This window comes from Ambystoma mexicanum, chromosome 8 (assembly GCF_040938575.1).
Source record: "Ambystoma mexicanum isolate Mex_15411 chromosome 8, UKY_AmexF1_1, whole genome shotgun sequence".
In the NCBI taxonomy this organism is placed as follows: domain Eukaryota; kingdom Metazoa; phylum Chordata; class Amphibia; order Caudata; family Ambystomatidae; genus Ambystoma; species Ambystoma mexicanum.
In genome coordinates this window covers 988,627,924-988,649,959 of record NC_090929.1, presented here as the reverse complement: position 1 = coordinate 988,649,959, position 22,036 = coordinate 988,627,924, and the positions used below count along the sequence as shown (strand labels likewise).

At 43.3% G+C, this 22,036-nt stretch overlaps 1 protein-coding gene across 1 annotated transcript in view; it reads right to left on the bottom strand.

The window, feature by feature from the left end:
• Window positions 1-21,634: 21,634 nt before the first annotated feature.
• Window positions 21,635-22,036, bottom strand: part of LRRC38 (leucine rich repeat containing 38) — an 820,566-nt gene continuing 820,164 nt past the window's right edge. Inside the window, exon 2 of the mRNA XM_069610902.1 lies at window positions 21,635-22,004. Coding sequence (XP_069467003.1) covers window positions 21,766-22,004 — 239 coding nt within the window. The 3' untranslated portion in view covers window positions 21,635-21,765. The remainder of the gene's footprint in view (window positions 22,005-22,036) is intronic.

Here is a 22,036-nt window from a genome sequence, read left to right as displayed (position 1 = left end):
CCTTAACAGCTGATTTTAATTTACAGTTGAGTGGAACTGATCAGCTTCACGTGATGTGTCTAGTTTGGCCCTTCTGACCATGCATGAATCATTATCAGATGGTACTACCAGAAATGTTGCAAAAGCTTTCTAAGGTTCTGCTCAGGCAAGCTAGGCAGAGAAACGTAGATATGGAAACTTGATAGTGAGTTGTCTAAATCACTAATAAGAAATTTTACTGAATCACTTACTCCCAGCCTTTTTTGCAACAACTGGTTTTGTCTCCCCTACCAATTGCATACATATAAAGCAGAACACCTGTTAGTTTATTCCTTATACAATTTCGCACCGTTCCACCAGTCTGCACCAAAATGTGCGTAGTTTCCTGTTAGGACCCTCCGGACATTAATGGCTACATGACATTTGGATAGCCCACCCCTTTCCGTGGATTTCAGCACTTTCACACACGAGACAGTTGCCTCAAATCGTCAAAACATCAATGTGGTCATAGAAGGACCGGACAAAGCTCATTTTAAGTGTCTCAACGCGAGGAACAGAACTCAAAGGCTTGCCAACCACGTTTCAAGACCCTAAGACACACTGTTTCTGAGATATTTGCACCACAGCTCACTATTCCATGCCAGGGTGAGGCTACAGGTGGGGAGAGCGCACAAAAGGTCCCACTATTCTACAGCATGCCAACTCTCGCCTCTATCTATCTATATTCATTTTTGTATAGTGCTAAATTGCCCTTAGGCCTCAAAGCGCTCACAGGGACAGAAAACACTAACATAAACACAAAGAAGGAGATAAGCATAGAGGTCAAAGAACCAGAAATGACTGGGCAGAAAGGGTGAGGGCTTACTCTACCCCTTCATCGAAAAGCCACGTTTTCAATTGCCTTTTGAACAGGTTGAGAGATACACCGTTCTTAAGTGGCAGAGGAAGTGAGTTCTAAAGTGTTGGTGCCCAAAAGTAAAAATTGGAGTTACCAATTCTTTTTAGGATTTGACGGGGTTGCAGCAAGTCTTGGTTGTTGCTAGAACACGGGTTTCTCCTAATGGGGGCTTTTATTAGTTTTCGAACAAGATATTGTGGAGCAGCACCCGTAAGACATTTAAAGATCATCCCTGCACTCTTGAATTTAGTTCTTTGAGCAACTGGGAGCCAATGGAGACTCCTCCTGGCAGAAGAGGTTCTGGAATGTCGGCCAAGCCCATTTACTGCTCCAACCGCAACATTTTGAATGGTTTGCATTTTTCTTAGGTTAGAATTTGCAGTGCCCATTAAAAGACTGTTGCAATAATCCAAATTGGAATTTATTATAGCCCAAGCAATTACAGCGAGATTGGGCTTAGATAAGTATGGGCGTATTTGCCAGTGAAGGCTGGTAAAGAAGGCGCAAGTAGATTTAAGATATGAGCGGTGCCTTTTAAAGGATAGAGTCCAAAAATATGCCCAGCGTTTTTACACAATCAAACACTGTGACAGTGTTATTATTAATTTTAAAGTTTTGTATGGCAGCAGTAATCGCTGGTAGACTTACAACTTGTGAGTTTTCTGCTTCAGAAGATAAAAGTGGGGTTGTGAATGCACAATCGTTGCTGTTACAGCTATCTGCCAGCATCATGGCAGAAAGAAGAGAGAGGTTTTTGCAGAACATTTGACTTCTTACCTCTGACTCCTCACAAGCTCTTTTGAGAGCCTCAAGAACTTCTAGCAGTCCCATGTTTAAAAGAGATATAGAATAAAGTATGTGGCCTGTACTTATCCGTACCCTATACGGACCATTACAGACCGTCTCCGACGCGCTGGCGCTGATGCACCTGTCGAGATAAATTATTTGTCAAAAGAACTACAAGTCTGGTGGGACTTGTAGTTCTTTGCTAAAAAGGACGCAAGATTGCCTTTTACAACTACAATGCACAGCGAGTGGCAACCGGTAGAATGGCAATGCGTCCAAATGAGGTTCTGGAATGTCGGCCAAGCCCAGTTACTGCTCTAACCGCAACATTTTGAATGGTTTGCATTTTTCTTAGGTTAGAATTTGCAGTGCCCATTAAAAGACTGTTGCAATAATCCAATTTGGAATTTATTATAGCCCAAGCAATTACAGCGAGATTGGGCTTAGATAAGTATGGGCGTATTTGTCAGTGAAAACTGGTAAAGAAGGCGCAAGTAGATTAAAAGGCACGGCTCATATCTTAAAAGGATAGAGTCCAAAAATATGCCCAGCATTTTTACACAAACACTGTGCTAGTGTTATTATTAATTTTAAAGTTTTGATATAAATCCTCTAGTTTTTTCAATCTCTGAGGAGTGTCCATAATCATGAGTTCTGTCTTCGTTTCATTGAGGGCCAGGGAGTTTGAGGCCATCCACTTTTGTATGGCTAAAAACACCTCTCTGACTCTTTGAGCGTCTTTTTCATAATCTCCTGATAGTGAGAAAACCAACTGGTTGTCATCAGCATAGTTTGTAAACTTGACACCTATGGTTCGTAAACATGTTACATAATAGCTTGGAGAAGATGTTTATGAGAAGGGGTGATAAACAAGACCCCTGTGGGACACCGCATAATAGTAGAATTTGTAAGGAGGTAAACTCCCCCTTGACAACAGCTGCCATTCTAGGGCCTAGAAAAGATTTAAACTAGTCTGCTGTGGCAGGGCAGCATCTACCAACTGTTATCAGTCTTTTGGCAAGTAGATTGTGATCAATCAGATCAAACGCAGAGGAGAGATCTAACAGAAGGAGTAGTGCTGGGTTACCATTTTCGATAATAGATGCAATGCTTGCCTGTAAATCCAGTAGAGCTGTCTCAGTGCCGTAATTGGCACAGAATCCTGATTGTTCTTCGGCAAGCATGTCATTTTCTTCTATCAATTGTTGATACTGTTGATAGACAATCATCTATTATCTTCAACAAGAAAGGCACATTCGTGATGGGCCTGAAATTACCTTGAACTGAAGGAACAAGATTGTCCTTTTGATAAGTGGGGTGATCCATGCCTCTTTGATATTGTTTGGCACATAGGACTCAGCACAAGACTGGTTTACAAAGTGGGCAACCCAGGGGACTAAGGTCTCAACGAAATACTTTAATAGTTTAGCCGGGAATATATTTCCTTTACAATAAGAGGGTCTAAGTTTGTGAATAATTTCAAAAACCTCTGCCTCTGAGATTCTTTTAAAGGTAAAAGTTGCAGATGGGATGGTTGGCATTAAGGACCTGTGGCAGAGGCTCCTCTGTCCCGAGGGTCTTGAAAGCTACCTCCCGGGATTGGGGGGTGCCAGTACCACAGGGTGTCGCTAGATCATGAGTATTAAGTAGAATTAAGTAGAAGAGGGGCATGCAAGGGTACCGAGAATTGAGTGGTCCCCAGCTCCTCACTACCATCCATGGTAAGCATTGTAGCAGCAGTAATCGCTGGTAGACTTACAACTTGTGAGTGTTCTGCTTCAGAAGATAAAAGTGGGGTTGTGAATGCACAATCGTTGCTGTTACAGCTATCTGCCAGCATCATGGCAGAAAGAAGAGAGAGTATTTCGCAGAACATTTGACTTCTTACCTCTGACTCTTCACAATCTCTTTTGCGAGCCTCAAGAACTTCTAGCAGTCCCATGTTTAAAAGAGGTATAGAATAAAGTATGTGGCCTGTACCTATCCGTACCTCATAGGGACCGTTACAGACCATCTCCGACGCGCTGGCGCTGATGCGCCTGTCGGGATAAATTATTTGTCAAAAGAACTACAAGTCTGGTGGGACTTGTAGTTCTTTGCTAAAAAGGATGCGAGATTGCCTTTTACAACTACGGTGCACAGCAAGTGGCAACCGGTAGAATGGCAATGCGTCCAAATGAGGTAGGTAATGGGCAATTCAAGATGACAAAGTATAAAATATTAAGCACACTAAAATCAGAGGCTAAAAACAAAGAAACCACTAAAGTAGCAGCACAAGTAACAGAATGCCTAATGCAGCACGAGCGTGTGTAACAAGTAACAGCAGCGCTTCCAGAAGAATAAAAGACAGCCTAACTCACCCCTTATATATCTTCCTCTAGTCCACCAGACCATCTGATGGGACTTGTAGTTCTTTACTAAAAAGGGCACGTCTGCTCTGGTGTATGTACGCTAACCACACATCCCCATTCTCAGTGCAGTTTTCTTCACAGTGCAAAGCACATCAAGTGATAAGCAACTTGGAACGCGTCCTACAGGATCATTGATTTTCAACAATTCATGAGTGTTATCATGTCTGTCTTCAGAACCTGTGCCAGAGTACAGGTACTTTTTGCTATATGCATTATATAGGCAAGGGAGAATTTGAACAGTTAGTTATTTTGACAATCTTATCTCCCTGCGCAGAACGTTGTTAAGATTGAGATTATTATACTTCTGCCAGCAATCCAGACACAGCACACACTCTGCACAATGTACCATTGAAATAGTCTCCCCACAAAATCTGAGACTAGTCAGCCTGAAAGCTTTTTCAGTTGTCCAAAGTGCACTATTCAACATGTAAATTGGGTTCTTATTCATCTTGGGAAGCAGGGGCCGTTGGGCCGAGCAGCAAAATGTAGAAATTCGAAAGTAGTTCATCCACATACATTCAAAGAGGTAAGCATGCAAGTCTGAGAGCATGTTTGAAGGAATCAGACAAGTTGACTGTAAATAAGCAGATCCTGAATACCTCTCAAGGTACAGCACAAAGGAGGTGAAAGCATTAATGGGGCAGTGGAAAGTTAGCAAGGATGTGGAGAAAGTCTGGCTTTCTAGAAGAAAGAAAAAAACAAGTGCTGCCTTAGGTAAATTCCACAGCTAGATTTTAGAACTTCTTTTCTCAGACTCTACTATATATTCAATATCTTTACTTCCAGGCCGGGAGGATAGCTCAGAGGCAACACGCTCACCTTGGAAGCAAGACGACACAGGGCAACACAGGTTCTATCCCCGGGTCCACGCTTAGAAGCCGCTGGGTATTAATCGCGTTATAAATAACCAATCAACATTCTTTTTTTCTGCAAAAGGCTGACAACATGATTTTGAGCTTTGGGCCAGTACTTATCAATCTTCCACTTTGACATATCACATTTCCAGTTGTTTTTTTAAACAGTCAAAATATTCCCAGCCTTAGGACAATTCCTCTGCAGGATAGACCCTTTAATTTCTGGTCATTATATAAAAAGCTGTTAAGAACCAAATGTTTATACTGTTAATCCCATCATCAAACTATCACTGAAACTTACCGTAAGCATGCTGGGGTTTCTTATTTTTCGAAGAAACCTGTACAAGAGTCAACAGACATCAATAACAATAAATAAGATATCCAGCTTGCCTCTTCAAGTTAAAGTGTTGTGCAATCTTCACTCACGAACCACAGGCCTTTCTCGCGTGCAGTCACCACTATGTACCTAACCAACTCGGGTTCTGCGTTTGTGATCGAACCTGGATGTTACTATCACATATACAGAATCACCTTGTTGAGGTAACAAATTAGAGAGCAGTGGTAGTCCTCATTTTATTGGACAGGTCGTGTTCATGAGTGTCATCTTCAATCTGTAGTTAATAGTTCTGGAATAGGCCTATCCATTTTTGGGCAATATAGTACAATCCTTTGATCTGTGAATTTTCTGGCCCAGCGATGATGATATCATCTTTGGGACTGCTCTATGCACTTTGACATGTGCACACAACTATCAGCTGAGAGTGTTTGGAAGCATATTCTGGCTACTCCAATGTATGTCAGGGATGGGTGCTATAATCTCATGCTGTGTATCGGGAAATAGCTGATGAAAACCTCGGGGCATGGTCAAAATTAAGAACTGCAAGAGACTTCTCAGATTAAAATCTTTGATTCGGACTGATTAATCAAGCCCTTCAGGAAGGGGCAGTTAAAACTCCTCATTAGATGGGATAAATATGTAGCTCTAAAAACACTATTGTACTGGAATGGTGGATCAAGAGTGAAACGCAGAGAATTGTTGGTCCTAGTTTTTGGACGAACACGATTCTGACAATTACATATAAATGTCCTATTAACACAAACTCTATGAAGCAAAACAAAGGGACTTGTGGTTGCTCTGGAGCATCCTATGAGCTGATATTTGGTGGTATGAATCGGCAGGATTGCTCGCCATCCCCATGGATAAATGAGCAGCTCCTTGCGTAGAGGCTGTTGATTTATTTTGGTGGATGCTGATGTGGCGAGTTGAAAACCACCCGATTCATGAGTGAGTTTGGATTCGAGACACAGTCAAGATATCAGCTGAATGACTTTTTGAAGATGAATTCTCAGCTGACTTTGAATCTCTGATTGTTGTCAGAGTGACATGTGTGTTTTATTTGTATTATTCTACACCAGACCCTAGAGCGCAAGAGATTGACAGAGTGCACCTGCTTATTACACAAAGTAAATGTAATTAGTGTTTTGGGGGACTTAGATAACTGTAAAACATCATCAATTTCTGCACCTTATCAGAAACGATTCGGTTTGAGGATGTAATGGCCGTTTAATCATGATATGCCGTGTGGTGTTTAATTTGTGGGTTATGTAGGTTAGCTAAAGGTGACCCAGACTTTCTCTAAACGTACTTTCAACTGGACAATTAAAATTGCCTGCTTCCCTAGGACTGACTGCTTAGACGATAATAATGTCCATTGAGCCAGATAACTTGATGCTATCAGGATTGCTATTCTGTGCACAAGTGACGGTCTTAAATATGTAAATGAGGAAAGCTTTGTCTCTCATATAACAAAACCCTGCCTCCAATGACAGCTGTGATGTGACATCTTGGGATTCCTTACCAAAGAATGATCAGAGAGCAGAGTTCAGGAGATTTGAGTTGTGTTTCCAGACATCTCTCATGGGAGCTAAACCAAATATGGAAGAAGCAATTAGCACAAATGCTACAGAACCCGTTTCAAAGACAATCTACTTAGGTACGAAGTAGTTTTATCTCATAACCTTGAACTGAAGTTGAGTGGCAAAATGAATTGAAAGACCCAAATATGCTGTAGACAACCACTGGGGGTTGCAAAACGTATCCGTTGTGTGCCATTGATATATATATATATATATATATATATATATATATATATATATATACACCCTAGAAAAGTAGAAAAGTGGTCTTGCTTTAGTCACGTATGTCCTAATTAGAGGGTGGCAGTATGTTATGTGCCCCCCATTCCAAAGGAAAACATGGCAAAACATGTTTTTTTGGCTCAGCAATCTTTGAACCCAGTATGCGGTGAGGATAGGCACTAAATATCTTTTTTTTATGTGACTGTATTTTTATTTTTATTTTATTACTTAATGTGTGGACCTAGCTCGAGAGCAGCAGAGCGATGTAAAAGATTTCGGTAACCTGCGTTTGTGCTGGTATCTTTTAACGGTAGCGGTGTACTTTGAGTTGTGTACTGTGCATCCCATAGGACTAGTCCATGGTCAGGTGCTGTTGATAAAGCCACGTTTTGAGAGATTTGCGAAAATTGTGGGGGCATTCCGAGTTGATACTGGGATTGAGTTCCATAGTGTGCGTGCGTGACAAGAGAAGGATTGTTTGTAGATCCTGTCTTTGCAGATTAGCTGTGCTTAGAGCCAGTTCGTCGATTTGCTGCGTAAGGAGTGTGTCCCACCAGATATCATTGAACGTGGTGCTGCTTGCATAACGGGGCATAGAAGCAGGCACAGCCCGAGAAGTTCCATGATGGCACATAATAAAGTGTGGGTGCTTTTGGACATAATACAGGGAAGATGTATAGAGTGGACACCGGGTGGTGGTGGTGCAAAAGGTCTTAGGGGGCAATTTAGCAGGGGGTGTTTGAGCAATATGTGAACAGTAGAGGAGGCATTTTCTTATAGGCCTTTTGTTAGGAAAGCATTTCTCGCAGACAGTTCATAAGAATAAAAGCTGCAGGCCTTTGTATGACAAACAGTATGTATTTCTTGAACATTCCACAGAAACATTGTGCAGAAATGTGCAAGGCTGAAGTTTCCCAGGAGAACGCAGCCCCAGCAAAGTCACTCTAAGAGATACTTTTGAGGTCAATTAGCTAGGCACCAGGCTGCACAAGGTGAATTGGCAGAGAAATAGAAATTAAATTGAGTTAATTAAACTCCAGCCATGGTGTGGTATCGTTTTTTCAGACTACACTTGGCAGCAAGGCGTGAGAAGGGAGCTGGCAGGCCAGGGCATTGGGGTAGGTATTATGGGGTGTGTCATAGGGAACCAATCAACAGAGAGAGTTTTCGGTGTGCCAAGGGTGTAAAATTGTGCAGTGTCCTCACTGATGTCCGCGGGGGCACATTATTGGTCAGACTCAAGTGTGAATGTCTCGCCCCTTGCCATCCCAAGCCATTTTGTATGTTGGACATTGCCAACCAATGGCAAACAAGTGTTTTGGACGGATCAGCACAACCACGTAATTGAGGGACGGTGTGGGAAGGTCTGTGACATCATGAGGGGTGTTAATGTGATTTTTGCCAAAGAAACATTCTGCCCAATCAGGGTCACTTAACAAATACATAGATATAGGGGACTGACGTAGTTCCACCAATCAGCTTCTGTGACCTGCCCTAAAAATGTAACTAAAATGCTGCATGATCATTTCGTAATTTGTGAATAAAATGTGTAGCCGCAGTGGGTGGCGTTGACAGCTCATTTCATTCAGTTCACTTCCACAGGGCTGTCTGAACCCAGCTGTATGGGTCCAATATATTGGTGTTACTTCTTGCTTGGTGTATGCTCGTTTTTGGGATTTTTTTTGGTTCCTATGATTACTTTTACAGAAGGTCCTCTGGTACATTGTGGAGGTCCCAGCAAGATCCACAATTCCCTTGACGAGCACAGGGTATTCTGGCTGTACTCCTGGGAGCACTGGGCAGGTGGGCTGAGACCAGTTCGAAGTGCAGTAACAAGGAGGCCCAGCAGACATGCAGTTTGCACATTTCTCCTTGGTCTCAAGCGTGCATACATGAAAATTGAGGTTCAGGCCGTGGGGGACGACTCAGCATCGGGAGGACTCAAGAATCTCTAGAGCATGTGAGTGTACCCTTGCATGAACGCGCAGTGCCAGGCTTTTGTGCATGCAGCGAGGATTTTTATGGTGTATAGGATGCATCCTCCAGGGGGAGGACGATCCGCCATAGTAGTCGTAGATATTAGTCCACCCCTCCGATAGGGAGACGGTGTGTGGCGGGCACATATGTAATAGAACAGCTGAGTGTGTAGATGGTGGCAGACTTCCATTAGATGAGAGTGTGCGCAATGCAGGCGATTGTTTAGCTGTGTCATTCTTTATGGGGATTAAGAGATGGTAAGCGCTGGTTTATTGTTGAGCATAGACAGTAGATTAGAAATGTTGTGGTATATTGTGTTTGCCAAGGTGGAAGGGCTGGCACAGGAGTGGTGCTGTAAATAGTAGTGTTTAGTGGTTGTAAAGTAGCTTAGTGGCCCGAGGAGAAGGAGGGACCAGGTAACTGTATATTATAAATAGATTAGTGGATTGATAGAATTGTGTGGGCCTGTGGAGAGGACCATTAATTTTGATAAGAATAATTGGGCCGGTCTGTGGAGTGGGTCCTTGAGTGTTGGTTTGGTGTAATTGATGTGGATTGACAGTGTTAATGTGTGAGGGGATGGGGGTGTTGAGTGAGTGTATATGGGGGTGTGTATGCAGTATGTTTTGTTACATTTTGGGGACTTATATAAGTGAACAATTTGTGATTGGCTTTTTTATATATATAAATTGGGAGGGATGCTGAATTGCATAGGTAAGGAGGGGGAACTCTCGAATGTGGTAAGTGAGTTGAAGTGAACTAGAGGGTGAAGTATGGTGTTTAGTGGGATTATGGACACACCCATGAACCACTTATGTAATACATTGCCCCAGTATAGCGATAACATTTCAAAATACCACTTCCAGTGGGTGCAGGACACCACTGGGCAGGGTTTTCAAGAATGGTCAGGAGAAGGAGCGTTCGATAGTGACACAATAGAGATCATGTTTTCACATTTGTTGGCAACACATAAAGGCACCAAATTAAAGAGTAGGCAAAATATTTTATGGAAGCTCTACGAATAGAAAAAAGAGAAACCTGACAAAAAGGTTGGTAAAAGTAGTGACATGGTAGTTCTGCCCACGGCACCACCCCATCCCTATAGGCTGTACCCCGTGCTGAAGCCTGCAGCAGGGTACGCAAAACCATGGTGGGTGGCACCGAGAAGAGATAAAGCAGAAATAGGGAACAGAAAGACAGAGGCTAGACTCACTACTACTGAGGGAACAGCTGCCAGTAACAAGTACTAGGCAGACATGGAAAAAAAATGCATAATGGCAGTAGGAAACTGTGTTCAAAGAAGCCGAAAATGTGATAGAGAAGGTGGTCTAGACAAAGGAGGAGGAGCAAGGGGCAGTGGGAACACCAGGTGGCTGGACTTCTGGGAAAATGATATTTAAGTTAGATAAAGAGACTCCGGAAGAGGAGAGCTCTGTGTGGTCCGAAGGGAGCCCTGAGGACACCAATGAGGACGGAGGAGCAGGGCTTTACAGAGGGGAGATTTGGGATGAACAGGAATAGGACAAAAATAGAGAGAAGGAAAGGGAAGGAAAGGCAGGAGAAGACAGAAGAAAGAAAGAGCAAGAGAGAGGGAGAAAGAAATTGAGATAGATTGGGGAGCAGTGGGGACTGGTCCCAGAACCTCCAAAACAGTTGGATAGCACTGCAAACACAGTTGCCCGTTACAGACAGGCATTAGAGGCATGCATTATGTACCATGGCAGAGCATGGACAGAGATAATTTGATGTATAGCTTGCCATCCCTCGCAGAGGGGGCAGGTAATTGGATATATACACTCGGGAAAGAGACAGCAGGAGTTACCCTGGCGAATGGCGACATGAAGTGCTTATTCACAGTCATATTGGGAGAACAGGGGGACAAAATATAGGAGCAGGCAAGATATGACGGAGTACAAGTGAGTAATAACATACTTGATGGTGCACCCTTTAACAGCTACTGTACACATGTGTGGAAAGTATTAAGGACTATGTACACAGACACAACAGACATGGGGACATTTTTGGAACGCAAAATGAAACCAGACAATAACCCCACAGAATACATACAACAGAATCAGGAGATGTGGACATTAGAGACACGACAAACATGGGGTGGAGTGTTTGCACAGTAAGGGTGTTCCAGCAGCAGGGAGGATATCCCCAACATGTAGTGTACCAGTAACTGGGATACTGCCATCAAGGGGGGTATTACCCACAGACAGGATACTACCAACAGGACAGAGGATACTCAGAGAGAGGGAGTGACCATTTTCGAGGTAACCCATTCCCGTTCTCAGGACAAGGCCCAATTGCCCAATAGACCAGCCCACAGAAGACACATGTGTGCCCAAACCTTTCAGTAACTAAAGACCCCGACGAGGAACCCGAGATAACAGCAAAGATTTGACAAAAATATTTCTCATTTTGGTTGACACGGGAGCCTCCGAATCCTGCATTAAGGAGGGTGACTTTCCCCTGTCGGACAAAGTAATGGACACACAGGGATTTTCTGCGGACATTCTAGCAGTTCCTTTCACAGAAGATTTACCACTCACAATAGGGATACAGCAAATAGTAGTGTCCAGTTGTACTCAAAAGACACCCCCATCAACATATTAGGAAAAGACATAATGAGCAAATTAAATATGAAAATCTCTTTTTCAGAAAAGAGCATAGCATGCTTGATACCTGGTATGTTTTATGAGCAGGTTGCAGCCATAATGAAAGCATTCTGTTCAACCAGCCCTTTAAGTGGGGCACCACGCGACCCTGAGGTATTCCTCTATTGGGGTAAAATTATTGTTAGGATGGGTACCCAGAATGAAAGACAAGATATTCTGATCGGCCACAGGATCTCTGTTCAGACCAGCGATACACAAAGAGATAGCACAAAGGAAAAACACTCACATTACATTTACAAGTACCACTCACGAGGAAGGACATGGTACTTTTATATGTGATGGATGAAGAGGGTACAGAGTGGCACACGGTCCTCTTCATTGACCCGACATTAGGACTAACAGACTTTACTGACAAACAGCTGTTCTCAGAAGCTGTTCTCAGAAGAAGAGAGGAGGGTGAGATGGTATTTCAAATATGGATAGAGGAGAGACAGGTACCCCAGAGAATGCATGGCATCAACTTTCTTGTGAGAAGATTTGAAAAAGTACTAGAGATACTATGACCCAGTGGCCCACATTATGTAGGGTTGTTGAAGGGAGTAGGGGCAGTCCACATAAAAGTGAAGGAAGGGGCGTTTGTGCCCCAGGTTAAACAATATCGCATGAAGCAGACAAGGGTATACATGACACAGTCCTGACATTATGGAGGCAGGGCATAACAAAGACGTCAGAATCCCCATGTAATATGGGCAATTACCCTGTCAAGAAATCGAAAGGTGGAACGTGGAGATTCATTCAAGATCTCCACCGCTTTAACAATGTAGTGGAAGCAAAGTTTCCACTCGTACCAAATCCAGCCACAACATTATGTAATACACCTACAGAAGCAACATGCTTCAAAGTTATTGATTTGAAGGATGCATTATCTTCCAACCATTGCCTCCAGAGTCACAGTATCTCATTGCGTTCACATATCGCAGGACAATGTTCCAACATACTCGTTTACCACCACAGTATTGTGAGTTGCCTAATGTGTTCATTAGAGTGATCCAGATGAACCTAAGCAACTTGCAAATGCACAGCACAGTCATCCAGTACGCAGATGACCACCTGGCGTGGAGCACAATCGAGGACCAGTGCAGGAAAGATTATGTTACACTTCTGACATTGCTAGCAGAGAAGGAGTACAAGGAAGACAATGAGAAATTGCAGTACTGCCAAAAAGAAGTATTGTATCTAGTACAGATAATATCAGTAGACGGCAGCAGAATATCCCCAGAGAGAGAAGAAGCGATACAAAGCACACCACAGCCAAGCAGAGTCAAGCAAATGTAGCGGTTCTTAGGCCTGTGCAATTATTGCAGGGCCTGGGTCTTCGATTACTCCACATTTACAGAGCCCCTACTTCAGGGACTAAAAGACACAGAGAAGGTAAAAGGTCTCATAAAATTGACATCTGAAATGACTGAGTAATTTGCTAAACTGAAGGAAGCATTAGCGAACACTCCAGCTTTGGCAACCCCAAACAATAAAGAAAAACATCTTTTTGTTTTCCCATTCTGATGGCAAAGTGATGATGGCTGTCCTCACTCAAAAGAAGCCACAGTGACATATGTCCCTGGCCTACTCTGAGAAATTGCAGTACTGCCAAAAAGAAGTATTGTATCTAGTACAGATAATATCAGTAGACGGCAGCAGAATATCTCCAGAGAGAGAAGAAACGATACAAAGCACACCACAGCCAAAGAGAGTCAAGCAAATGTAGCGGTTCTTAGGCCTGTGCAATTATTGCAGGGCCTGGGTCTTCGATTACTCCACATTTACAGAGCCCCTACTTCAGGGACTAAAAGACACAGAGAAGGTAAAAGGCCTCATAAAACTGACATCTGAAATGAATGAGTAATTTGCTAAACTGAAGGAAGCATTAGCAAACACTCCAGCTTTGGCAACCCTAAACTATAAAGACAAACATCTTTTTGTTTTCCCATTCTGATGGCAAAGTGATGATGGCTGTCCTCACTCAAAAGAAGCCACAGTGACATATGTCCCTGGCCTACTACAGTGGTTTTATAGACCCAGTAATGCAAGGTCACTTCTCATGCAAACAGGCACTCACTGCAGCATCATTTTCCATCAAGAAATCAGAAACAATAACGATGGGCTGCGTAATCACGCTCTATGTGGAGCATTGATGACTTTTTGCAATATTAGAAAAATCTAACTCCACGTTAACAAGAGCATCAGGGCACAAGGTCATTTTTTACAATCTGGCAATTGAGGTAGTGAGGTATCGGGTTGTCAATCCAGCGACATTCATAGCACAGGCAGGGGAGTATGTTCACGACTGTGCCTCATATATGGAAAGGATGGGTAGTGACCCCAAGGTACACAAAGCGCCCATAGAAGGAGGAGAAATGCTCTTCATTGAATGGTCATCAACGATAGATTCAAGCACGGGTTGTCGACATACAAGTGAATCAGTGGTTTGCTATCATGAAAGAGAATTTCAGGTGTGGGATCAGATGAGGCTGTCACTACATTATTCAGCACAGGCAGCAGAGCTAAAAGCTCTGATAATGGCCATGGACATGTCAGAGGGGCATGAGATCAATTTTATTTCAGATTCAGCGTACGTCATATCAACAGTGTAATCAGGATTGGCCTAGTGGGAAAAGAGGGGGTTCCAGAGGAGCAACGGCTCCCCTGTACAATATGCAGTTATTATCCCAGCTAATAGATGTTCTGCCCCTCCCAGCAGAATTGCTGATAATAAAATGCACCACCCATACCAACAGCACAGATGCAATTCCACAAGGCAACAATAGGGCTGACTTTGCAGTAAAAGAAGCTGCATATTTGCAACAACACAGTACACAGTTGATGCCTTTTAAAAAGGAACAAGAGCCCTTGATGGCATTGCTGCAAAAACAGCACCCCAGAATTGCTGATAATAAAATGCACCACCCATACCAACGGCACAGATGCAATTCCACAAGGCAACAATAGGGCTGACTTTGCAGTAAAAGAAGCTGCATATTTGCAACAACACACTACACAGTTGATGCCTTTTAAAAAGGAACAAGAGCCCTTGATGGCATTGCTGCAAAAACAGCACCCCACACTTGCGGAGCTATTCAACGCATTGCTCATTGTCCAAGTGATAGAGTTATAGTGGGGTGAACCACAAAAAGAACAGGAATTATGGAACAAGAGGTGCTGCTTCTTGTCACCCAAAGACCTGGTTTGGAGACAGACCAGTACAGGGAAACCAGTGATGCTCCAGGGGCTGCTCCAAACAGTCCTGGATCACCTGCACTACCCAGCACATTTGTCAAAAGAGCATGTAGCTGCAAAGATTAACGAACAATGGTTTGTGCCTAACTTGCAAGACTTGGTAACTGAGTTTGTAAATAACTGTGCAACACGTCAGAAATGTACAGGAAGGCACACACTTAAAACTGTTTGAGGCAACCTTACCATGTCAGGAGGGGACCTTCTGGCATTTGCATATGGATTATATTGATATGCAGGATCGATGTAGCTCTTATAGGTACATGATCGTTGTCGCATGGCATTTGTCACATTACCTTGAGACTGGCCCATGTGCTCATAATGATGCAAAATCTGCCGCCAAGTTTTTGGTCCGTGAAGTACTCCCACGGTGGGGGGTGTCTGATGTGCTGAGACCTGAAAATGGACAACACTTTCCCAAAGATCCTTTTAAAGAAGTAACACCCATACTTGGCATTGAGCACAAACTGTGTTCTGTGTACTATCCTCAAGCCAACAAACTTGTTGAATGCCTCAATGGGCTGATTAAAGAGTGCCTTGCCAAGCTGTCTGCGACACTTGGCAAGAATTGAGCTTTATTGTCTCCCGCTCGCTTTGTTTGCACTGCGCAATTCCACTGCCGTGAATCATCATTTGACGCCGCACAAAATGGTCACTGGCAGAATGCATGTGCCTCTAACTCTTGCATGTACAATTTTGGACACTAACAGCAGTACCCAACTCCTGGGAGATGAATTTAAAGTATATTTGCGTGAGCTCACACAATCTCTCACCTACGTTTTACACTGGATTCAACCAAGTCAAGGCAGACCTGCAGACCTGACATCAAGCACAGACACTCCATCAGTACAAGAAACAGAGACGTTTGCAGCACAGCCTCCTTTTTATCTAGGCAACAAGGTTCTCTTATGCAACTTCTCAAGATTATGGAAGGAACCACGCTTCACCAGACCATTCACTGTGACATACTGCACCCCAAACGCAGTGAGTGTAGCAGATAGGTGCCCATGGACCCATCTCACAGAGGTCTATCGGGACAAGAATGGCACTCCCCCGCAAGAGAAGAGAGGGGGGCCGACTGATGGGAGGAATACACTAACTGTGCATGACATTTACTCCTTCTGCCTGTATAGAAAACCTGTGAGTGGGTTGCAGGAGTTGCAGAAAATGGAAGTGGTAAGAGGAGGAAGCACACTGTATAAGCTATGTTGTTGTAGTGTAGCGTTTTAGTTTTTTGTTTTTATGTTTATTTGGTTTAGTTGAAAGCGGACAGTTTTCCCCTAATAGGAGTAAAAATGGAGGAGTATGCACCAAACAAGAGTTTTTTAATTCTGAAATGTTCGAAGATAGCATTAGGGGCAGTCATATCACTGCATCTGGCAATATATGGCATGATGGGTGGGCTGAGACAGGGCCAATGACACATGTTATGTGTGCTCTCTCATGCCACATGTCACATGGGCACCCAAGCTCTATTAGTTGGAGAGAGGGGGTGTTTGATACATTTTTCATTGTGTAAAAGGGGTTTGTTTCAGGGACACTCAGCTACGGTCCACTGGATAGATGAGGGAGAGGAAGTATGTGCTGACAATTATAAAAAATGTATGAGAATGGCAAACAAAGAGGCTTAAACACAGTACATTAGAATATTTGACTGAAGAAGCGAAAAGGGGGAGAAACTGTTAACCCACAGCAAATTAAAGTGTCACAACCCCACAGGGCACGGTATTCTGTGGTGCCATACAAGACCATTGATGAACATTGAGGGGTCTGTTTTCCATGATGGGGCATGGGAGGGGGGAATGTTGCAATGTAGTATGGAAGGACTGGTAGGGTTTGAAGAACATGTAGTGAGAAAGCTTCCTCATAATTTGAAACAAACATGTTCAAGCTCTAACGTGGATTGATGAGAAAAAACTACTTGTGCACAATTTCTTTCGGGGTCATCACGAGTTTGTCGGAAACCCTTAAATGCGGTGGTAATGCTATTACCACCGCATTTAAGGGTCCACCAAATCACGGGTTTGGCAGCATTTACCCCCAGCTTTGCACTGGGGCAAATCTGCCAATTTTCAATGCTATTACAGCGCGGTAATACCACCAACGGTAATCCCCCTGAAAATTCCTCATTGGGTCCAATGGGGAATTCTCAAATGGGCCCAATGGGGAATGGGGATTACCGTTCCACCGAACCGGTGATCCGTCGCTAATAGCGCCGGACAGGGTGGCGGTAGCGCTATTAGCGTGGGCTGTATCCTGGTGGGAATACCACCAGGATACCGCCCAACTCGTGATTAGGCCCTTTGTGTTTTAGATCCACCAGTTCAATATGTTTGGGGACCAATACCGGATGCGACCAAGTGATGAGTATCCCGGTGCTGAGGAGAGGGACTGCATATATTATGGAGAGATGATGGACATTCAGTACCCAGGCATAGGCCTGGCTTCCTCCATACTGGGGAGGCACTTGCTCCCTCATCAACCTGCACAGCCCTGGTGCCCCATTCGGAACTCATTCTGTTCACAGATCATCCTGCACAGTTGAATAAAGGTTTACACACTAATAAAGCATTGAGCAGGTGGGTGCATACATGACCAGCCTGATTCTTGAACTTGAAGAGAATTTGCCGGGACAGCAATTATTGGTCCCACAGATCATCTGACAGACTGGCTGCTATTCCACCAGAATATCATTTATTCAACAAAGCATCCACTTTCTTTGCGTCATTATTACTTCCAGGTGTCCAGCCAGCAGCGAATACTAAATGGGTGCATATTACCAGCTACGAAGTATTACAGTTGGTAAATTCAACGGAAAAGATCTTAATACTGTGAGGGAGGAGCTAAGCGTGGTAAGTTTAGTTGCCCTCCAGAATAGGTATAATTTGGATTTGTAAACAGCAATGTAGGGAGCAGTGTGTAAGAAGATCGAAAGCAGCTGCTGCACATTTGTGTCTGCAAACGATGCAGCCAACTGAACTTTGACAGAGGCTATTGAGTAGCTGCACACACTCCATGAAACTATGACTAAGGAAACAAGCACAGTTTCATGTAACAAATGGCTCGATAGCACATTCACCTGGGTCCCCATGTTGCTGACAAACATTTTGAAGATAACTGTCACAATCCTCGTTCTGGTACTCATCACTTTTTTTGCATGCCAATTTTGGGTAAGAATTTGTATGGGAAACAGTGGAGGGGTTAAATATATGATGCCCCTGAATGTTGGCAGGGTTGGGAAAATTATACCCTGTGTACGACACACACAAACGCAAACAGACATGCCTGATTATGGTACACTGGGAATGCTCACAATGCCACCCCTGCACATAGACAACTATGAGGCCTTTTGGGTAGACTGTTCAGCCGATGGGCAAGCAAGTATGATAATGGGTTGCTTGCCAGAGGAGTATGGCGCTCAATGGGAGAATTTGCATAGGGTAACAAGGGTATGGCTACCAAAGGAAAAGAGCACAGAGCTGCTGGCACAAAATGTGTCGATCAATAGAAGGGGGGGATATGTTGTAAAGGTCCAGGTTCAATGCTGCCAAGGGGGGCGCACATTTCAGTTGCGCAAGTAAGGTGTCATCGAGAGTGACGTGGTGGGGGACATTATTGAACACTGTGCTGCTTGCATAAGGGTACATAGAAGCAGGTGCAGTGTGAGAAGTCCCATGGTGGAACACAATTTTATTTATTTTACATTTATAAAGCGCTCACACAGCCCGCAGGCATCGAGGTGCTGTTACATGAATTGTTTTTCTTAGTTGCGGAATTGTGTTTTTTTTTTTGTTGTCTTAGTTACATATTTATAACGCGCTTAAACACCCAGAGGTTTCTAAGCACGGACCCGGGGATCGAACCTGTTGTTGCTTTGTGTCGTCTTGCTTCCAAGACGCGCACGCTGCCGCTGAGCTATCCTCCCGGGACAATGAAGAGTGGGTGCTTTCGGCATAGTACAGGGTAGTTGTATAGAGCGGGCACTGGGCGAGGGTGCAAGGGACCTTGGAGGGTAATGTGGTAGGGGGGCTTTTGAGCAATATGTGAACAGTAGAGAAGCCATTTTCCTGTAGGCCCTTGTTAGGAAAGCATTTCTCTGAGAAAGTTCATAATAAGAAAGCTGCAGACCTTTGTGCGACAAGTAGTATGTATTTCTTGAACATTCAACAGAAACAGTGTGCAGAAATGTTGCATGGCTGAAGTTTCCCAGGAGAATGAAGCCCCAGCGAAGTCACTATAAGAGATACTTTTGAGTCCAATGAGCTAGGCACCAGAGTGAACAAGGGGAATTGGCAGAGAAATTGAAATTAAATACGGGTAATTAAACTCCAGCCAGGCTGTGGTATAGTTTTTTTCAGACTGCACTTGGCAGCAAGGCTTCAGAAGGGAGCTGCGGGAGCAGAGCATTTCGGTAGCAGTTAAAGGGTGCATGATAGGGAACCAATTAGCGGAGAGAGGTTTCGGTGTCCCTAGGATGCAAAATTGTACAGTGTCCTCACTGATGTCCACAGGGCACATCATCGCTCAGATTTGGTGTTGTTGTCTAGGCCCTTGCCATCGCAAGCCATTTTGTATGTTGTACATTGTTAACCAATGGCAAAAAAGTGTTCTTTACCAATTATCACAATCACGTAATTCAGGGGCGGTGTAGGAAGGTATGTGATGTCACGAGGGATGTTAATGTGATTTTTGCCAAGGAAACCTTTTAACCAATCAGGTTCACTTAACATATACATGCATATAGGGGACTGACTTAGTTCCACCAATCCACTTCTGTGACCTGCCCTAAAAATGTAATAAAAATGCTGTATGATAATTTTGTAATTTGGGTATAAAATGTTAAGTGGGTGGCGTTGACAGCTCATTTTATTTAGTGATGATTTTTGTTATAATTGGAATGTTAGGGTCAGGGTGTGTGCTGCAAGGCTGGTGATGTTGGGGTTAGGGTAAATTAAGTGCCAGTGTAAGTGTTAGGCTAGGGTTTATGGTATGGCTAATATAGAAATGGGTTGGTTAAGTGTTAAATATGGGATAGGAATGTTGGAGAGGGCTGGTGATGGTGGCGTAGGATAGGGGTTGGGTTATTGTTAATGTTAATTATTTCTCATAAGGCGCAACTCACCCATAGGCCTCAGTCCGCTGCAATTAAGAGAGCTGAGTAGAGAAAAGCAAAGGGTATACCAGAGAGACGCAGGGGTTGATTGGCAGGGGTTGATAGGTTAATCCTAGTGGTTAAGGTAAAGTAAGCATTATAGTATGGGTTTGGGTTAGGGAAAGATGTAATTTGTGATGAGCTGATGGTGGGGTTGGAGTTAGGTTCACTGTTAATTTTATATTTATTTGTATTTAGTAACATGCTAATAAAATGCTTTAGCATGCTGACAAGTTAGTGTTCTTTAAGAGTTCAGGGTAGAATAGGGGTTGTAATTCGAGTTAGGGGAAGATTTTGAAATGGATTTAGGGTGATTGTCGAGGTTTTATGAGAGGTTTGGGTCATAGTTAGGTTTAAAGCCTTGTACTTTTTGCATTTAAAAATAACTTTTTTGGCAACCTTATTACTGGAAGCATGTTCACACTTTGCATTGCTTGTAGTGAATGAATACATTTTTAAAAATTACTTTTGGTTGACTGCATTTACCTGGGGACAGTTTCACATAGAAACGTTGCAGATAAATGTTGGTCATTTCCATATGTGAAGTATGCTATATTGCAGGACATCGGCTCCTTTTACTCTCAAATGCCTTAAATAAAACTCGAGTGGTCTCTTGAGATAATTAATGTTTTTGTAAATGAGATCAGCGTGGCAGCATCTGTTTCATTCTGTAAACATCTGGCCACCTTTACTATTGCCTTAGCATTTTGTTCTTGTCTTATGATAGTACTTTTAAGATGCTCGCTTTCCTATGTCTCATTCATGGTCAGTGAGTTCTGCAAAGCTGTAGAACCCAAACACCCCATCATGGTAACTCCAGCGGGTAGCTCAGGGACAATGTGTTGGTCTTTGAAGCAAGACAACAGTAGCATAGGTTTGATACCAGGTCCCGTGCTTGGAGGCTGGACTCTGGCATGAAGCACCATATGATAAGAAGCTGACTTGGAGCAAGCTATGACTGTATGAAGCTTAGAGGCTTTCAGAGGACTATGTGCAACCTGCAATCACAGATTTCAATCGCTGCTGCATGATTTCAACCTCTAGTTTCTTCAGGTTGATAAAGTGAGTACCATTATGCTGCATAATATTAACACCATTATAACTGGGATTACAAGCAGGAAGATTCAGGCATGAAGCACTATATAAAATGTGTATATTATTGTTCCCCAAGACCCTCATCGAGCTTTAGCATTTCCCCTTGTTCTGTTTTCCAGCTGATCTGTTGGCTGAGGCAAACAAGTAGTCAGTTTAGGTCTACAGACCTATGAGTTTCAGACAGAGCGAGAATGTACCAATTCTTATAATCTCATGCATTTAGTTCCAAGACATCACTGCTTTCAAAACTTTGGGACGAGGGCACAGTACATAAATACATATTTGGGCATTTCTAATGTGTGGCAAAACCCTCTTGTACAATGGCGATGAAGATGCAGAGTTGAATTCTGCAATGCAGTGACAGATTTTCCTTAGAACCAAGAGAATCCTTGTGTCTACTTCTTCAAGGAAAACTATACTCACCTCTCTCATATATTTCTTTACAAAGTTTATTTTTTATATGGTTTTCTCAGTTTTGCTATGGTGATGAATTTGATCATTTGTAAATAAAAATGCAATTATCTGTACATATTTTCAAGAGACATAGAAAAAATATTTATATTCAGTCCTCGTCGTCATCGTCGTCCTCTTTGCTGGGTGCGCACCTCTGGAAGCAGTGCACGGTCGTAGCCAGGAAGAAGCTGGAGAAAATGGCAGCAATTAGGACGACAACGCCTGAGAAAATGATGATCAAGAAGTCTGTTAAAGACAAGCTAAACTTGCAGTCGCTGAAGCTGATATCCGACAGCTGGTGCATGAAGACCTTCCGGTCCTCCCAGGAGCAGTAGATTTCCTGCACTCCTGCAAAGAGAGGAGAAAACATTAAAGCATTA